Source organism: Diorhabda carinulata, chromosome 4 (genome assembly GCF_026250575.1).
Source record: "Diorhabda carinulata isolate Delta chromosome 4, icDioCari1.1, whole genome shotgun sequence".
NCBI classification, from domain to species: Eukaryota; Metazoa; Arthropoda; class Insecta; order Coleoptera; family Chrysomelidae; genus Diorhabda; species Diorhabda carinulata.
Window position 1 is genome coordinate 3,943,204 of NC_079463.1, and position 20,841 is coordinate 3,964,044.

Sequence of the window (20,841 nt, forward strand, 5' to 3'; positions counted from 1 at the left end):
TTTCATTATTTGACTAGAGTGTAGATCCACAAAATCCATTAAGCTTACTTCACTCGCTTTTCGGGGTAATGTCGTTTTAATAGTAGATGAATTCGGATGGTGATTCTTCATAAACATTATTCTTGTTACCCTCTGAATAGTTTCTAGCCCTGTTTTCGTTCATTTCAGAAAACCTAAAGAGTAAATTGAGACAGGCGTGGTTGCTTGTATTTAATTCGAACCTCATAAATGGTTTTACTCTTTTTGTAAGTTGGAATTTCTGAAACCGTTGTGCGATATTCATACTGAATACACTGTTTACACCACTAATTCACTAACACTCACAATTACACTGTCTGACGTGCTTTTCGATAACCTAGTTATCGTCTTCAGAGACTGAAGGTAAACACCTTTAGTGGATTTGACGCTCATTCATCGCATTTAGTGTTATTTATATTATTATTAATAGAAAGAATTAATTTGAAGTCCAAATATTTCGTTATATGTTCTCCTGGTTAACCCAACATGGATAATCGTATGAATTTACGAAATTATTCTTAAGTCATCTGTTAAATGTACGAAATTTTAAGTTTATCCAAGTTAAATATGGATATAAGTAATCAAGTTCCGTTAAATGAATGAAATTTATGGAATTTACATGGCTAAAAAGATATACAGGGGATTATAATAAAAAGCATGTAAAGAAACGGTCGTAAAAATCATCCTGTAACTTCTTACGATTGAAAACGAAGTTCTGGTCAAAAACTTAACTAACCTCATTTATACATTGTATCAATAGAAATTAGTTTTTGATAAGATCTTAACAACGAATTTCAGTTATTAAATAATGACTTGCATTTCATGTTAGAATGAAATGCATTAGCAATTAAAGGGTTGTAAGACAGAAGTGCTAATATCGTCTAATTAGAATATTATAAAATAGTGGTAAACCATTTTGTTACGGTTATTAACATTATTAACATTAACAAACTACATAGAAAAGTAATTGTCGATTCTCTATGTCGGTATGTACAAATTACTTCATACGAGTACATACGCTAACTGTCTAGTAGAACAAGAAAAAGAATAAATTTTTTTTAATAATGCTGCTACTCACCGTAACTAAAACACTGTTTGGGTCTATTAAATATTGTTATAAATAATGAGTTTTATCGTATTTATTAATTTATAATGAGTTTTTAAATCATAGGGTGGTTCATCGGAAGTTGTATAAGTTATAGTGAAACTTTTCATGATTAAAATATGCAAATTCATCTGATATGTTCAAAAATTTGATTCCTTCCTCTATTTCCAGTTGTAGAATCAACAAAACTCACACCTCTCGCATGGTTTAAGTCATAATTTACTAACAGACAGTCGGCTTGTAAGGCTTGATTCAACGATGTCTTCTTGCAAGACAAGGCTCAGTATTAGGCCCTATATTTGTTTATAAACGACTTCAGTGGTAAAATATGTCATTTTGCAGGCGATATTAGTTTCTCTTGAAACAACTCAACGTTTCTAAAACCAATGTAAATTGCAGCCTTTTTTATTGAATAACACCACCATTGACGCAGTTGAATCTGTGGACAATTCCTTGAAATGGGAGTTACATATCGCTACCTTCTCCAAAAAATTAAGTTCCTCCTGTTTTGTGCTTATATCAGTTTCCAAAGAACAGAGCTTATCCACCACCTTAACAGTTTATTATCTTCTTATCGAGTCGCATTTCCTTCCCTTTTAGGGTACGTGTGGTGCGACTCAATTTTAGCCAATCTTCAAACTACAAAAGAGAGCTGTTAGATATTTACTCGGACTAAACAGCGGGTCTCACTGCAAGGACTTCTTTAAAAGATTAAAAAATTCTGACTATTCCTTCCTTATTTATCTTTGAATCCATTCGCCTAATTCGTAAGCACGCTTCTCCAATTTCAAAAAGATCGTTGCACTTAGGATTAATTAATAGCTCAATATTTTACAATGCAAAAAAATGCACAATCACTTGCCAATTTTATGCATACCTCTCCATCTGTTTATATTAATATTATGTATTCAAATGTTTGTATGATCTAAAATACGGAAAAATCTAAAATCCGGAACGAATCCTTTCCCAGCGATTCCGGATTTACGATGCTGTACCGTATTTACCTAACGCGCCCTTTTCCATTTACGAATAATTTTAACCTTCAAGTTATTTTGAATTTTGAACTTATATAAGACAAAATACAAACAGGAAAACTATATATTTTATTTTTACTTAAAAAATAAGTTGTATCGATCTATCTAATACACTAAGTAATTTTCTAGTAAATACATGCAATCGAGGAATGCATCCGTTCAATTTGGAATTGTCGGAAACAGAAGCCGTTAGAGCTCTGAGCTCGTGTTTTATAAGTTTCAAGCTGGTTTAGGAATGTGTGGATCAGTTAGGAAAATATATTAGAGTTGCCCTCCAATGGGTTTTGGGATACACTGGACTTGAAGGAAATGAAATAGCAGATAGAATAGTTGAAGTAGGGGCGGATAAGCCTTTCGTGGAACCTGAACCACATACAATCGGCCACAGGACACAGATAAAACAATAGAAAACGAGGTAGATAACAAATGAAAACAATTCACAAGGCGTAAAAACTTATGGCAACATATAAATCTAAAGCTAAAGATGCTGGGCTCAGACACGGATACAACGTGCAGAATCTGCTATATAGAGGACAAATTCTCTTGAAATATGGAAGAGCATTACACTTAGAAGCGTATGGAATAGAAGATACCACATCTTGAACTTTCCTTAAGGAGTGAACAAGTCTTCAAGTTTTTAAAACAATTTTGGAGATGATGGAAGATGATCAACTTATTAGAAATCTGTTTGAGCTATCGAGGCTATTGTAATGACCTGTTACCTGGTGTATTAACCTGTTATAAGAGAACAGCTTTTCGCAATTTCCATCGAATAACATTCGGGTATTGAATTTCATTCGTCATTATTTGTATTTCCTTTTTCTACAATTTGTGTTGAGGTTTCTACTTTCACAAACTAGTTGTACATTTGGCCTAGAAGTTGGTTCAATCAAGTAGAGAAAACAGTATATTTGATCCAATTGACAAATTTTTGTTATTTAAGTTATAGTATTTGGTATTTATTCGCATAAATATTCTCATGACTGATGTAATAATGATTCAAATACGGTTCTGCAAGTTCATAAGAATTCACCTTACAAAATCATTGTTGGTTAACGAAGCTGGGTAAATTTATACCACAATTAAAACAGTAAATGTGTTTATGAATATGCATGAAATTTGTTTTAATTTTCATGGTGAATAATTATTCGAAACGTCAGTCTACAAACGTATTTATGAGATTGAAATGAAGTAGTTGTTAATAATTAATTATTTATGTGTAGTTTCCCATCGCAATGGCGAAATGCTTCGAATTGACACGACGTGTGCAATACTGTTATATTTTCTAATTATTTCCTGAGATCTGTTCTCTATTATTTCACATAGATGATGCAAAAATGGAACTAAACAAATATAGAAACACATGACAATCTAATTAGATCCAGAGAAATGAATTAAAGCACATTTATATTGAGATCTTGATCGTAATAATTGACGTCGTCTCTGCAATGAAATTCCGTTTGTTCCGTCTGTCAAATTTTTAATTTTGGAATTTCCTAGTGTTACAAAAATGCACACACATTCTATTATGTTTGAGTAAACTTTTTATATATAAATAGTGGTCCCACTACAAGAATAGTTATTTCGTTTGGTTTTTCGAAAATTTGTATGGTAGACTCGATAGAATAGAATCTATGTCATTAAGTTTTTATCTTAAAACATAATACGCCCCATGCGGCCGGAAACACAGATTTTAAGTCTGCTTTTACTTAACGGATTACAAATTATACCTGGCAAAAGAAACGACTACCTGAATTTACGTGGTCATTTTTTAAATTCTGAAAACGAGAAAGTCATGCAAATTCAAAATCAAATTCACAAATAGTTATAACGAAATTTCTATTTTTATTATCAGAATACTTTTGGATAACGTTAAAGTTTGAAAATAATATGAAGATCATTTGCTCTGATATCGGCAATGCTTTAGTTCCCAAACTTTTTTGTTTCATAGACCACAAAATTTTGCCGGATCCGGTCTATCTATGGAAACTTGCGTTGTAGCTGGTTTTCATCGACGATTTGGCAATTTTCGTAAAAAAAAGGTTGAAATTGTTTGCTCGATAAAGTTAATTATTTGATAATAGAATCAACTAAACAAAGTTGCAATAAAATGTTGATTGATTCTTCTGTGAGTGGATATCAAAAAAGCAAAGTTGACCAATCGAAAAGTGACTCGTTGTACTGAATATGCAAGTAATAGTCGCTGAGCTTCTTAAAATATTATCTGCCTATATTCATAGAAGAAGTCTCCCGTGGACCACTTTGGGAATCACTGCTCTAGGCAAACAGTTTGTAGAAACCAACACGCGCAAGTAAATGAAAAAAATCGAATTTACAATATATTTATGTGGCGGATGACTCGAAAGAAACTGCGCGGAAAAACTGTATCCAAAAGACCATCAACAAATTGGATAAATACTTATTGAAGTGGCTTGAGGCCTATCTCACTATGATCTATTCAGATCCTATATGGTCCTCTAAATCTATCAGCTCAGAGCTTCAATTCTTAGTGTATTTCTTTGCAATCGTCTTTCTCATGATATAATCTCCCATAAGTTACCTCACCTTTTTATTTTACTTATTTTGGTTGACCTCTTTAGTTGTTATTTCAAGAGCTGTAATTCAAAGAATGGTTCTTATTCCCAGTAATTGGTCCAACCAGTGAGTTTTTGGTACACACACAATCAAATACCAGCATAGAGTTAATTTCTACAGTATCGAGTGTGTTGAGTGTCTGTTATAATTTCCAGACTATTAATTCCTTGATTCACGCGACAGTGAATGAATTACCGTGATTTTCATTCGGAAAATTGAGCAAGCTCCTTCTCCTGTATCGACGTTTTTGAGCTGTCGGAATACCAGGTTGTTTCAGCATATTTCTCGTCTAGTATCACACTTTACTAGTATAACGAATTCGTTATTATAGCCAGGAAACTATGACCAGAGTAGATCTGCTGAATGTATCAGCTTAAGTAAGAACAATCTACGAATACTAGCAGGAGTTCTATCGGGGAACTATCGCCTCAAAGAACACCTGAAGATGGTAGGCATAGCAGATAATGAAGATTTTGTTGCACAGAGGACTATCAACATTCTCTCAAAGTCTGAAGACGAAATAGAAGACGAAGAATTGGAGCCATTCCACATTCTAGACTTTTTAAAAGGAGTGGGATTGATGGATCAGCTGTAAACACTGGGTTGTCCAGTATCGCAGTTGATTATGATATATTGATCTGTAGGTTAACAGATCTGGTTTGCCTTGTAGAAGATATGAAAAGATGGCATTCTAAAAAAATGGAAGGAGATTGGACAATACTTTACCTAAAGATCATTACAGCTGCAAATTAACAGACCTTCAGGTCTTAACAAAGAAGAAAAAAGATGAAGGAAAAGATTTGAATTATTTGAGCAGGAAAACTGGACGACTGTATAAGTATTGACTACATGGAAAGCACATGTATAAAACGAGTCGCGAGCTCAAACACTTATTAGTAGAAGTGAATTTCAATGATTAACACGAAAACCACTCTAATAAATGCAATTTTTCTTGATTATGTTTCCAAATACATTAAGAAGTATTTTGATTTTGCAATTGTACTGGTAAGTAGCACGTGTTTTTTGTTTTCCGCCGAACAATATATTGTTTTATTAAATAATTTTTTTATGTTTTCCGTCGAACGTTTTATGTTTCATCGAAGCACAACTTCTCTGTATTCATCTTCATTATTTAAAACATTAATGTAAGTTCATATAAAATTCCGCTGAGGCGGCACGATCTAAGTACCACCTGGCCTCTGCTAGATGAAGAATATAAATTTATTTTAAACATTTTACGTATTTGATTGGCACGTGTGCGGTCTATTTGGAAAAAATTCAATTAATATCCGAGATAATACTTCCACTGAATTATTAATAAGGTTTTGTCGCTACCACAGCGTTGTATTTGGTTTTGTCAATCGGTACAATTGTCACGAAAGTTTTTAACTAAAAATATTTTTTTAAAGAATCACTGCCGCCTGGCAGGCGTCGATTATATCCGACATAATTAAATATTTCACTCTGTACGTTATCTTTTGTATGGAAATAAATACATTGAGACACAAAAGGCCTGTTGTCTCACCTTCTCTAATTGTAGTATTGGCAATGTTCAAATTATGAGATGGCACTAGTTGCGATTATTTTGTATTTATTTCATATGTCCTCTGGTGTAGTACCTCGGAGGACTATATACCTGGACACATATTGGATTGTATTTCCATCGAATGCGTGATGGCATTCGACTTAAACTCATTGGTTTGTAATTAAGCCGAGAAAACTTAGTTTTTGATATTATTTCTTATCATATTCTGGAAGACATGAAAATTTCGGAGGTAAGAAATGCAAATGACTTAGAAATAAAGGTAAAATATGGAAAAACTATACTTAAATTTGAAAATAAACAATGACAGCTTACACATATACCTTGGTATGACATTAAATAGGATAGAAAAATGGAACAAGAGACAAACGGGAGGACTGGATGAAGGATGAAGGATGAAGGAAACAGGTAAATACATAGTACTGAGATGAGATCTAAAATGAAAAGTGGAAAATAAAACTAGATACCATAAGATAATAAATAACATTGAAGAAAATTTAAACTTGATATCAATTTAAAACAAATTAGAGGAAGGACGACACAAATAGTTTATCCACCTCACAAGAATGGCAAACTTTTAATACGGAAGATATTCGAAGCTTGAATTTACAAAAAGAGGACCTAGGAGGAGCTGGACAGAAATAAGACTGGAGAAAAACGAAGAATAACATGAGAGGAAATGAAACAAAAGACACAGGATAGAATAGAATGGAAACAGTTATGGAAAATCCCGATTCTTAGATAGCGACGCTTTTTAAAAGTTACACATTTCAGTCTAAGATGTTTTGGACCAGTATTTAAACTGAAAAATATCTCACGCGTTCTAATAATGTCTGGAAATCTACTATTCCAGTTTTATTAACATTTAAGAATAGAGAAATATTCGTCAACTAAGACAAGATTTCAAAATAAGTCCCGTTATTAATGTGAATATTAGTAAATATGTTAAGATATCTCTTTGACTTGATGTCAAAAAGCAGTTGGTCTGTTTCTTGTAAATAAGGAAAAACTGGAAGCATTGGTTGATTATAGTGCCTCTTTCCCTTTCAAAAATGTCTTCGTGCAACCTTTCATCATTGTTATGATTGAGACAATCATAAGAAATTAACATGGAAGTGGAGAAAGATTGTGAGTGTACACATCATCTGCATTATTCCCTAATGATTCATGAATATCTCCTTTGAGAGCTTCCATTCTCATCCTCATCTGTTCGATTCATTACTTGAATTACTAATTGAATCCATGTTTATATGTAGGATTGGAGACCCTTCGGATCTACAAATTGTTGTCAACTCCTTTCTATTTTATATGATGTCGATTCTTATCCTTATTGACCCACAGAAATTGGTGCAATATTTGATTGCGAGCTCTCATATTTGTCTTCTTCATCTGGTGAATGGTTAGTCGACTTCCATTATGAAACGACAGAACTTTCAAATCAACCTTACAGGAATCCATGAATATTCTCTATTTAACAAGATTATCTCCATCGATGGCAAAATGGGGCACAAATCTTGAACCCAGGAAAACATTGCTGTGTCTTGAGACGAATTAAAATCTTGGATCATCGAAATTGTGCTATAGATCATTCTTTTCTGCAAAATCATGACCATTATTATATCGGGTTTTTCTTGTTTTACGGCATTTTCATTGTTTAGATCCACCTCAGGAATTTAGGATGTCGTAAGGACTGGAATCGGTCGAATAGCAGATAGAAATCGGGTATTTCACTGTTTCTATTTCTATTTATCGACATCCTACTTTTTAGGCGAATATTAACACAAGATAGCAATTCATTTATAGACCCTCGCCATCAAACGGATTCCTACATTAATCTGATGATAAGTTTTGCTTGAGAACACGACAGTTTTATCATAAAAACACTACTCCAAAACTAGATATTCTGTATCAGTAATTAAATTTATTATATTTTGATGATTGGCTTGTGCGTCAAAATCAACAATCAAATATCCTACAAACCGAATATACAGAAAACGTCCTATATCTATGTTTGTTGAGATAATCGAAACATTTGATAATATTTTTCGAATTTAGCAGATAAAACGTATATTAGAATATGATATTTTCAGTACGAAGTTCTATGGTTGGGAATGGGAATTCGTCGCCGAAAATCTGCGTCTTTTTCACTATGATTTCGTCAATATCGACGTGATACCCATCTGGAACTCGCGTTAACTTTTTGTGAGTCAGGTATATATGAATTGTATGGAAAATTTACAAAAAAAAATAGGTGTCATTATTCGGGAAGCAAATCGATTCAGTACCATAGAAAAATTATATTCTGTGGTTATACTTTCTATACTTGTTCGTGTCAATCAACACTGAAAGACTTTTTCTTTACAAAAGAAAGTTACAACTAAAAATTGTGGTATAATCTCGTATTATGAGTTTATGACTTTCTTGTAAACAAATACCTTCTGTAGATAGACATTTTACTAGTATTTATACATGTTAAAATGCAGTTAGATTAACTATAAACATCTTAATCCTTTTTTGTTATAAATGATTGACAGGATATTTTACTACAAAAATATTTTTCTCTTCATTCATAAGTAGGATTCAAGGTGAAACTAGGCAAATATTAAATCTCATTCTATACTAGTTTCTTTGACAATATATATACAGGGTGAAACTAAATTCATGTGAAGAAATTTAGTAGATGATTTCTCGTATGAAATTAAGATGGGTCTTTCTTATAAAAAAATTCCTCAGCATATCCCTTAATGAATGGTGAATAAAATTGAGTTTTTATTCTTTTTCCAAAATTTCAATAAAGCTAAAAGCTACATTATACCTACAGGGGTGGAATCAGCAAGCTTTACTTTATTTCGTATCAAATCTTTTTTCCAAGATGAAGTTTTATGAAATAAAATTATAACTTAAGATCCTTGTTTTATTTAAAAATCTGAAGATGTAATAAGATTCATAATTAATATTTGGAAATAACTATCTTAAACCAAAATACAAGTACGTGTTATGGATTGCCGTAGACGTTCAAAGATTTGAGGTACATTTCTTAGGGAGCTATTTGAATACGATTCTTCCAATCGTTGATATCAACTGCCGTGTAGACTAATGATTCAAGGTAACCCCATTAACAGAAATCACAAGGATTTAACTCTGTACATCCCAATTTTGGGATATGTTACATATAAATATTGTTTAGCAGTCCGACTGAAGTGTACTGAAGCACTATCGTGCATCAACCACGTGTTTTGTCTGATATTGAGTGTGATGTCTTCAAGTTTCTTTCGAGGAAACCTTAACAGAAAAAACATTTTGAATATGGTGCTCTATAATCTACCTATATGTGGATTATTTTGAAAATTTATGATAGATACTGTTGAAAAAATTCAGTGCATTTTGAGGTAAGGATATAACCACTGCTCTTTCAAAACTTGCAACACAAAAAATTTGGATAGTATATCGTCTAAAGACATGAAAACATTTTGACGAGCTTTTGATTAGAATTAATATATCGGTGCACCCGCCTTACTGATTTTTTTAAATGTAACTTTTAGAAAAATACCATGGAACGGAGCATTTTCAACAAAATATTAAAGAAACGTGTCATCGGTTCCTTTGAATGATTTATCTTGTGGAAAATGATTTAATTAACATTCGAAGTTATGTTTTTTTCATATTTATGTAATATGATGCGAATGATAAACGCTTACGTCAAATAGCCCCCGTATTTCGGTCAGTTATGGTATTTTGGAAAAATATTATTAAACGTAACGATAGTATTAATTTCGAGTTATGCCATGTCACAGAACGTCCATTCCAACGTTAATATCGTTTTGATTACCACTAAAACAGTCCTTTTATCATATTTAAAAGAGTAATACTTCGAAAAAACGTATAGTGTAATTTTTAAAATTAATAGAAGCACGTCACCTGCCCCATAATGATGGGTTCTATCCTTCAGCTCTTTGGAGCGATCAACATAATTACCACTCGGTTTCTCGAGTGTCATTATTGAAAGAGATAGCGGCTACTTGAAAATTACATGTTTTGACCAGCTTTTATCTGATTGTTATGAATACAACTGTTTTGCGGGTCTACCAGTTTATTCATACGTACAATTTACGTTTTTAAAATCTAATTTTATTCCAGAAAAAATTTAATTTCAACCGTATTCAATTGATTACGTAGTACTTTAAATTCTAAGATTTATAAGGGAAAAGAAGCAATCGCACCATTTATTGAGAAGGGTTAAAAAGCATATTTCAACTGGAAGATTCGTCATCAAGATAAATACTGGGTGCTAACTATCTACTGTCGTGTAGGTTTAGAAAAAAATGTCTTGTTGCTATTTATATATCTGACCGATAATATATCTCAAATTTGCACAAATTCTCGTGATAGTTTGACAGTTTTTACTATATTTTTGGATAATATATACAACAAAAAGTGAAAAAAAACTTACACATCCACCATACAAAACTAACGAACTGATTTATAGGAAAATCTTGGTATTTTTCAAAGTCGAAATTGACGAGATCAACGTGGAGGACACTTCTTTGAATAGAGAAGTTTCTAGATCAAATCCGTCACTTAGCAGTGACACTTTGAGTCTTTCTATCGATTAACTCTTCTAACCGGACGTTTCCAACTCAGGATTCTCCAGTTCGGCTTCCAGTTACTTCACTTTGAGATCACTTTGTCTCTTGGCCATGTTTAAGTCAGTATTTATTTACAGTATCCCACTTCTGACACCAATATAACATTTTTCGTATTTATTTACACTTTTTTTATTCATGGGGTGAATTACTAAACACTCTCTCTTACGTTCTTAATTTATTTAGACACTATACACTACACTAACTTATAATAATTCACTTGTCACTATCACGTAGGTAATTTATTTAAACTACTTTGCTAATTCGTTGTGTCCACTACAACTATTTATTTAAATTTAACTGCGTTTACACGAATCATTTATCCTAATAAATAGATTTTCTTAGAAATTATTTATAAGAAAAACTGTAAACAAACCCCCGGCTACTAAAAAAATTGTATACGATTAAACATCAAATGAGTTCCGCCATTTATAAAAAATGTGGAAGACGCCGCCCAAAAAGCGCCGCGCGAATTCGCCGAATTTTTAAAATTCCTTAGTAGCTTTACAGTACCGGCCTAGGCGAATTTGTTCGTAACATTATGGAGTTATAATTAGATATTTTATTAGAAGGTATTGTCAATTTTGAATAGCATTTTTCTTGTTTTCAGGAAAACGCGTATAGATATACAACCAAAGAGGTAAGTAACAACAGTCATCCACTAAATTCTACAATATTTGATATTGTTTTATAATGTGTCTAAAAACTAGAGATAAAAGTTTTCAACAATGTTGATAACATCCAAAGAAATTGAATTTACAGCTACTACTATTTTGGCCTAGAAAGTGGAAAATATTTAAAAAAACTGAATTCAAAACTACCTTGCACGATTCGATATCGCCTTGGTTGCTTTAAGTGACTATCTAGAACCGTTTTCAAGCTTCGAAAATTCACAAGAACTTTTAAGGTATCGAAATAAGTTATCAGAACCAGAAAGTTATGTTTCTATTGCAAAATTGTAAGAATGTATGAATTTGAATCGATTTTTGAAAACTTGAATTATGGTTTTTGATAGAACGAATCGACTGGTTGACGTTAGTCTTTAATAAAAGTTTTGTTATTTGTCTTTTGATGGCAGGAAGCCGTTTTGAAGCTTATAAAATTCACAAGAACTTTTAAGGTATCGAAATAAGTTATCAGAACCAGAAAGTTATGTTTCTATTGCAAAATTGTAAGAATGTATGAATTTGAATCGATTTTTGAAAACTTGAATTGTAGTTTTTGATAGAACGAATCGACTGGTTGACGTTAGTCTTTAATAAAAGTTTTGTTATTTGTCTTTTGATGGCAGGAAGCCGTTTTGAAGCTTCGAAAATTCACAAGAACTTTTAAGGTATCGAAATAAGTTATCAGAACCAGAAAGTTATGTTTCTATTGCAAAATTGTAAGAATGTATGAATTTGAATCGATTTTTGAAAACTTGAATTGTAGTTTTTGATAGAACGAATCGACTGGTTGACGTTAGTCTTTAATAAAAGTTTTGTTATTTGTCTTTTGATGGCAGGAAGCCGTTTTGAAGCTTCGAAAATTCACAAGAACTTTTAAGGTATCGAAATAAGTTATCAGAACCAGAAAGTTATGTTTCTATTGCAAAATTGTAAGAATGTATGAATTTGAATCGATTTTTGAAAACTTGAATTGTAGTTTTTGATAGAACGAATCGACTGGTTGACGTTAGTCTTTAATAAAAGTTTTGTTATTTGTCTTTTGATGGCAGGAAGCCGTTTTGAAGCTTATAAAATTCACAAGAACTTTTAAGGTATCGAAATAAGTTATCAGAACCAGAAAGTTATGTTTCTATTGCAAAATTGTAAGAATGTATGAATTTGAATCGATTTTTGAAAACTTGAATTATGGTTTTTGATAGAACGAATCGACACTTTTAACTGGTTGACGTTATTTTATAAATAATTGAAGGATTGAAGTTGGTTAGAGCCCATCAAAGATCGTTGCGGTTACATTTTAACAAATGATTTTATTCTAGTTTAAGAGTCCTTTTGAAAACGTAGGTCGAAATTTGACGGGGTACCTATTTCCGAAGGCGCCACCGAAATTATCGGTCCATATACTGGCGCCAGTAACACTGATTTAAGTGACAGAATCCAAAAGTTGCACAATAAATTTTATGTCTTTTTAGGTAATTTGTATATTTATGGGTCGGTTGCGAATAGGTGTGACTTGAAAAAAAAATCGTAAATTAAAAAAAGTTACGTCTGTAGCTATTAAAATGATAGTACCATAAAATCGTAGCTGAAAATTTGATCCGGTGTTTCAAGAAAATCAGATAATAATAAATTATGATCTCTCTAATCACTAAAAATGATAAAAACAAAAAAATCTGTCGTTCCTGTACAGATTAGCAATTCTAAACTGTACTGATGAGACGCAAGTAGACTTAAAATGAACTTTTATCAGCCCACAATTTACAATAACTATGTTTTTATTAAATTATATTATAATCAAGAATGTAGATCATTTCAATATCTATTTAATTCAAGGTCATCAGTTTTAAATTTTTTATTGGGAAAAAAACACTTGGTCGAGGAAATCTATAGTTTATTTCAGAATGGTATAGAGTAATGAAACCTCATTAAGTATGCAAAGGGACCACAGAGTAACCCAACGAATATTTCAGCTACTTTCATAGTTTGGCATTGATTTCATTGTAAAATTTTTCTTCTTATCAAGTGCAGGTAGTACCACCCGGGTTGGGGTCAATATATGGATTTAGCCTATTGTTATCCATTCACAAACACTGAAAATAGTGTGCCAAAGGCCGGTAGGATTCTCGTAAAAAGGAAAACCGAATCTGAAATAGGGTTGGAATTAGGCAGAGGCACTAATAGAAGGTTAAACGTAACTGTATAATCTACTACCTAAGTAATCCCTACACAATATTTCGATATTGACACTTCAGGCCAGAAAACATACTTTTCCTAATTCTCTTACGCAATCACTTGAAATTTTAATATTACAAACAATACTACACCGAAATTGAGCCGAACTGGACGGAATTCCCCATTTTATTACTCTACACCTTTCTGAAATAGACCATAACTATATTATTTCACCGTGGAGGACTAGCAATTTAAGTAACTGTAGAAAAAATGTTATTTCATTCAATTTTATGAAAATTTGAAATTACGGTTTATATAAACCATGTGTGCTGCCTATTTTTTAAGGGTAAAAGCTACCCTTTCTCAGAAAATCCAATAAATAGACTTGATTTCACTTAAATGAATAAAATAAATATTGCACAGTTAAACTTTGAATATTCCAATAATTAATTAGAATTTGAAGAAATAATACGAAGCAAATGGGGCTAGAATTTCTTGGAAATTTTTGTTATTTCTGCTTCCTTTCGTCTCATATGAAGTCTCAAGCCAAAGCTAGTGGGATGGCCATAACTACTACTCTATATTTTTAAAAAAGTTTGTCCGATTAAAATTTGGGAAAAAATTTCCCATTTATACCGTCTTGTTTACAGATTTCAAAAAACTACAACTGAAAAAAGTGTTTTATGTTTTTTTTTTTTTCGAAAAAACATTTTCTAAAAACTCATAGTAAGGAATCGATAGAGAAATATGAGCGTAGTTTGAAAAAATATCAATCAATATAAGTTTCTTTAATTTTAGAGATATTTAGATAGTGGCAAAGCCTTTTTGAATACGATGTTGACTTATAACCCCCTTTTATTTTTGAAGATGATAATACACTTTTTATAAATCTGGAATATTACAAAATATAACTCAGATTTTCATTATAAAAACACGGTCACATTTCGTTCATTTAAATTTGGCACACAACGCTTGAGTGTTTCCATGAATTTGATATTGAAAATAGAGTGTAAGAGGAATTGCACTATTGGAAGAGAGAAAAAAAGCATCGGTTTACAACTCTCTATATCTCTTCTTTCTCTATTAATATGAAAACTCCTTCTTTACCGTTCTCACGACTCCAAACTTCCTCAAGACGATCCAATCAGAATATAGTAAAGAGTTTTTTCTCTTTTCTTTCCATTATTAAATCTATGAATATGTGTATCTTTTATAAGAGAGTTTGTCTATGAACTGTCTACAACTTTCAGTGCCCAATCTTCCAATTTCCATTAGACACGCCACTCAATACATAATTATAAATGAATAGAAAGACTGAACCTAATGTCTATATATAAGTTGTCCAGAAAAGGTATCGGATATTTGTGAGTTCAAGTAAACTTTTATTGTTTTTTCAAACCATATAAATTGGAAAATTATTTGGAAAAGATGATGTTATCCAAATGATGACCGTTACGTTGCTGGCACTCTTCTAAACGGGAACGAAGATTGGCGATAACACGTCGACACAAAGCTCTTTATATTGCTGCCATTTCTGACCTGATGTTTTCCTTCAATTGGGTTAGGTTCGTTGGATTATTTTGATAAACCTTACTTTTAAGGTATCCCCATACAAAATAGTCAAGCGGGCTAAAATCGGGGCTTCTGGGAGGCCAGTTGATGTTACCCCTTCGCGAAATGACTTTATTAGGTTATAACTCATTCACAACTGCCATCGAAGTATGGCAAATGGCCCCATCTTACTGGAACCACGTTCTTGAGTTGAAACCTGCAAACTCCTGCAACTCTGGGACCGAAAAATTTCGCAATATATCGCGTAACGGTCACTATTCACATTGATTGCTCGGCTTCGTTTATCTTCATGAAAATAAGGACCAATAATTCCTTTAGCAGACATAGCGGCCCAAACAACGACTTTGGGCTGTGCAGGTGTCGTTCATGCTTTCGTCTCGGATCGTCGACTGCCCAGTACCGACAATTCTGCTTATTAACATGACCATTCAGGTGAAAATTCGCTTCGTGGCTGAACAGTATGTTTTCAAAGTTGGTAAATCGCTGCATCATTTCGTTCGCAAAATTCAGTCGATTAGCATAGTCAGTATCATTCAATTCTTGAATTTTCCTTTAAAATCAAATGTAAGGACGATTTTTTGATGTTTAACGCTTTCGGATGGATAAAGATTTCGACGAACCGACGCCTCAGCTTCTTCAATTGTTTCTTCATCGCGAACTGAACGAGGGCGACCATAGTTTTGAATTTTAACTGTCGCACCTGTATTCTCGAACATCCCGATCCATTTCCTAATGCTATCGTCACTTGGCGTGGCGTGGCGTGTACGATATTCCGCAGGATACGTTGAGCAGCCACTATTGAATCACCGTTACGATAATACGCTCGTACGCAAAATGGCGATGCGTCCCCGAGTACTTTTCAATCTTGACTAAAACTCCACAAAATGGCGGACGCCACGAACCCCTCCTCGCTTCTTTTCGTCGCTCCGTTCCGAATGTGGCGCTAAAACAAATACCCGATATTCTTTTTGTACACCTTGTAGATTATTGTTGAAATACTGTTGACTTAAGTGGATGTGACGTGTTGAAGCATGTTTGTTAAAATCTATCTCCTGGTTTAATCGTGGTAACTGAAGAAAAGCAGCTTCGATAATACAGCTTTTTCCACGTCTATATCAGTACATCCTAACGCAATGGATTTAGAAATAGTTTCAAAAAAGTTTTTTAACTCATATCCCCCAAAATTCGTAGCTATAAAGCTGCATGTTAACCTCATTTGTACTGGTATAATTAAGAAATTCATTACAATTTTTTTAAAATAAACGTTTTTTCTCATTTTTCAAGATATTTTAATGAAAATTCATAAAAATTTTATAATCAACTGAACGTAAGGAAAAAAACTGAACTCCTGGTATAAAAAAATATACATGCATTATTAGTTCCATGATAAATTTCTTGTTATTATTAATTCATGATAGAATTCTCGATCACATCACGAAGCATTGTCTTCGTACTACATCCACTTACCGGTTATTAAAAAGCAGTTGGATGTAATTTGAATTCTATGCCATGGTTTCATTGTTTACAGTAAATGGACCCACCATTATGGTAATAAATTACGTATACATTTCTATGTACAAAATAAAAACAAGCAACAAAGACTTCGGGTATTTTCCAATATGAAGATGATGAAGACATTTCGAAATTGATACAAGGAACTGCCTATAAAAAACACTATTACCTATGTATTGATCAATATCACTCGGATTTGGCAGCTAATTTGATGGAGAAAGTATTTAAAAGAACTAACCTCAAAGATATTTATTTTATTGATTCCAAGATTGTCGAAAAGTTTTTTCGACGGTTTTATTTAGAGAAATCGGATATTATTAGACTTTTCAAAGCATGAGCTCAATTATTAATGGAAAAAAATCGATTTTCTGATAGAAAGTTTTTAGGAAGTTAGTTCTGATAGATCTTTTATCACTTTCCTTTTCCTAGAAAAGAAAAACCAGCGATATCGTCCAAAAAGTTCGGTAAATGGTATTGGAAGACCATCAGATTGAGCTTACAGAGGTAGAAGAGGCTATATCGGCATAGCAAGATAACGCAATGCATGCCAGAATCGAAGATTTCTGCTTAAGCTATCTGCGTGTTAGATGTAGCGTTTGTTAACTTTGGACCAAAATTACATTCGAAGGAAGATATCTCCGGCATCATTAATGCGGTTTTTAGATAAGATTTCCATCGATTCATAACTGTACCCACCACTACTCTTATAAAAACAGTCCACACAGATATTGGGAGCTCTTTCTTCATAGAAGATCTGTGTCTTTTGGTTCCTTCCAGCTATCGTATTTGTTTGCTACGATTGTCGTGCTTCATCGAAAAAACGGACTTGGTCTTTTGAAGTTTCCTTGCAGGTAAACCTACATGCAAATAAGCAGCCGCGTTGGAAGAAAAAAGTGCTTGTCCTTGAAGACAGCGTACCTTCTCATATTTCTGTGATCTACATGGCTAGAATTCACGAATTGCACGTCGAATCGGTTGAATATTCAATTTTTGTACCAGATTTGAACCCCAGCGACTTTTTTCTGTTTTCTAACGTAAAAATTTCATTTTTAGAATAAAGATTCATATCAGACAAGGACGTTATTGTATAAGTAAACGCTTATTTTGAGGTGTACCTCATGGTTCAGTTTTAGGTCCAATTCTTTTGATATTCATTAATGATGTCACAGATTTAAGAATTAATGGTGAATTCACTTTATTTGCAGATGACACCAGTGTAACCCGGAGTGGTTTTTACATTCTACCGTGGGCAAAGATCTTATTTTTATTAGGTATGTTCTGGTGTAACGCCAACAGGAAAAATTCTGTTGAGTTTTACAGCTTTTAAAACCCGACAATGACTTAATACGATCCTCAAATTCGATCAAGTTTCTACCCTTCAATGGTCTGTACATGCAAAAAATTATCTTCTGCTTGTTTTGCGATTGAATCTGTATCTAAACAGCTCGATTCTCGTACTACTTTAATTTACTACCCGTTGTTGGAATCGAATTTTCTTCAAATTTCAAAAAAAAAAACTATTCGTAACATTTATTTTTAAATAATAGAACACATTCAAAATTCAACTGAGAGACCCTACTAGAAGAAAAACCTGATGTAGTAAAAAGTTGCATCATTATCAACGTCAAAAAAATTCAATTAGTTACCTCCAGAATTAAAAATGGCAACAAATACATTCAATAAGTTCCGGAGAATGAAAAAGACATTTCTGCTTGAAAGACCTCATTATTCAGTGGCAGAATTCTACAACTACAACGACATCTTTCTTTTTAATGAACGATTCATGTAAATATTATCTTATATTTATTTAATTTCTTTATATGAAATTGCTACTTTTCAGTTGGAAAAATTTCCTTAAAAACTGAGAAGCTGAAGCCGCGCCTGTAATGGCTGTGAATAGACATGACTCTAAACAAAAAAAAATCTACCCAGATATGACGATATGATTAATAAAATAAAGTTTTACTGAACGATTTTAAACGTTATCAAACAATTGAGTTTAATATCGTGTCCAATTAATAAACATATTCGATTCTATCTGTAAAGACGCGTGTGACAATAAGAATCTAAGAGCACAAGATGTAAAGTGGGTTTTCATGTAAAAACCGTAGCATCATTCGTCCGAATCAGAATACAAATGATGAGAGCGATTCATTCTGACAAACACCTTGTATCCAATAAATTCAGTTAGCGTTTTTGTTGCACCGAAGTGGGATTTGTCCGGATCTGTGGAGCCCCATAAACAAGATAGTCACGCGTGTTCTAACCCCACTATTTCCACTAAGGCGGAGCTACACGCCTCCAAATAGTCGAATACGTAGTGGGGCACCATTCACGATACGTACGATTCAACAAGCTCCGGATTTTCTATGTAGTTGTTGGTAGTTACGTTTCGACACGCCTAAAAATGCGAGCGAAGGGGGCAGATCATTTCCGTTGGTTTCGCCAGTCAACTACGATCCCAGTCACAATCTGATCGCCTCGGATCTAACCTCGTATACGGTATAATTCTTGTACATATGAGACGATCGAGGACTAGTTTTGGACATACCAAAGACAAAAATAGTGTTTTCGTGCATAGGAAAGGATTAATTTGGTGTTGTGGAGTGACTGTGGTACATTAAAACGGGTACATCTTTGACTGTTAGGACACGTTTGTGATTATGGCAGCGTATGCCCAATTCGGTTACTCCTATCCGACGGCTTCACAGGTAAACTAATATATTTTAATAAATTAATAAATAAAAATTTTATTGATTCGACTTTTTTTGTAAATTAAAAGTTGTATACCAGCTTGTAAGAAACAACATACGAAAAAACTGTGTTTCAACGAAAAAATATTAAATCGAATAATTATAATTTTATACAGGGATGGTAGAATATGTATTCAACAATCTATAAGATGCAAAAAATCAATTTTTGATTTATAAATTCGCTCATTCGTTCAATTGTTTTTTCTAAAAAAATAAAATATAACAATACAACTTTTCAGGACCGTATTATCATCAATATTCATAAGTATCTTACCTCCAAATAACAAATAGAGTTTAATTACCAATAGGACCTTTGTAAAAGGAACTTCCATGAATTATATTTGTTGAATTCACAGTTTCGATGATTTTTTGAACATTTTTCTTGTCAATTTTCAATCTAAGTCGCTTTCTCAGCTATTCATATCGTATATTGTGGGTGTATCTATCAATTCCAGTCACTTAAGATATGATTTTAACAGTATTTCTGTATTTTGTCTTCTTCTTCAAAGGTTCCAACTTCTAACTTGTTTTATTTTCATTGTACTCTCTTCCAAATGTGTTTTAACCATAACTCTGGTTACTTTTATTGTCGTCAATATGTTTTTCTTCAATTCTTTTTCAATTTCTCTATTTATTTTATGTAGGATAACCTTTTTCATAAATTGTGAATCGTGCTGATACATTTTATGTAACAAAATATCCTCGTGTCCTTATTTTTGTCACCATAGTACCTAATTGCATGAATAGAGTGCAATTGGACTAACAATTGCATTGCAGTTTTTCTTAGTTTGTTGCAGGTCTTAGAAATTGTAACTAACATTATCTTTGGTAATCCTAACATTTTTCCATTTCTTTCTGGTGTATTATGAGTTCTATCGTCACCCAATTTTTCTTTTTCTTCATGCTTTGTGATTTTTTCTTTGCTTTGACTACGTTATTCATTCATATTCATGTCGAAAAGATTGTACAGGATAGGCAAGCCTGGAAACAACTGTTGGATCAAATATAAACGGTGTCACTTCATCCTTTTTGGAGGATAATAGGAAAAGGAGGAGGATTCATACTAAAGTTACATAAAAACCGTTTTAATTATGTCGTGTTTGCACCAACTAACAATATAAAAATGACTTCGTATAAACCGATATCGGAGATTCCAAGAAAAATGGTAAGAAGCAACAGTTTTTACGCAGCCGATGTAGAAAAAAACAAATTCAATTCGGGAAAAGATA

At 32.8% G+C, this 20,841-nt stretch overlaps 1 protein-coding gene across 4 annotated transcripts in view; it reads left to right on the forward strand.

Moving 5' to 3' along the window:
* LOC130892701 (homeobox protein araucan-like) overlaps positions 1-20,841 on the forward strand; it is a 101,965-nt gene that overhangs the window by 25,666 nt on the left and 55,458 nt on the right. For 2 of the 4 annotated variants that reach the window (XM_057798248.1, XM_057798249.1), the window contains exon 2: positions 11,549-11,578. In XM_057798248.1, the coding sequence (XP_057654231.1) occupies positions 11,549-11,578 (30 nt within the window). Of the gene's footprint in view, positions 1-11,548; positions 11,579-19,283; positions 19,571-20,841 lie in introns of those variants that run through there. The other 2 variants (XM_057798251.1, XM_057798250.1) reach the window with 2 other exon arrangements.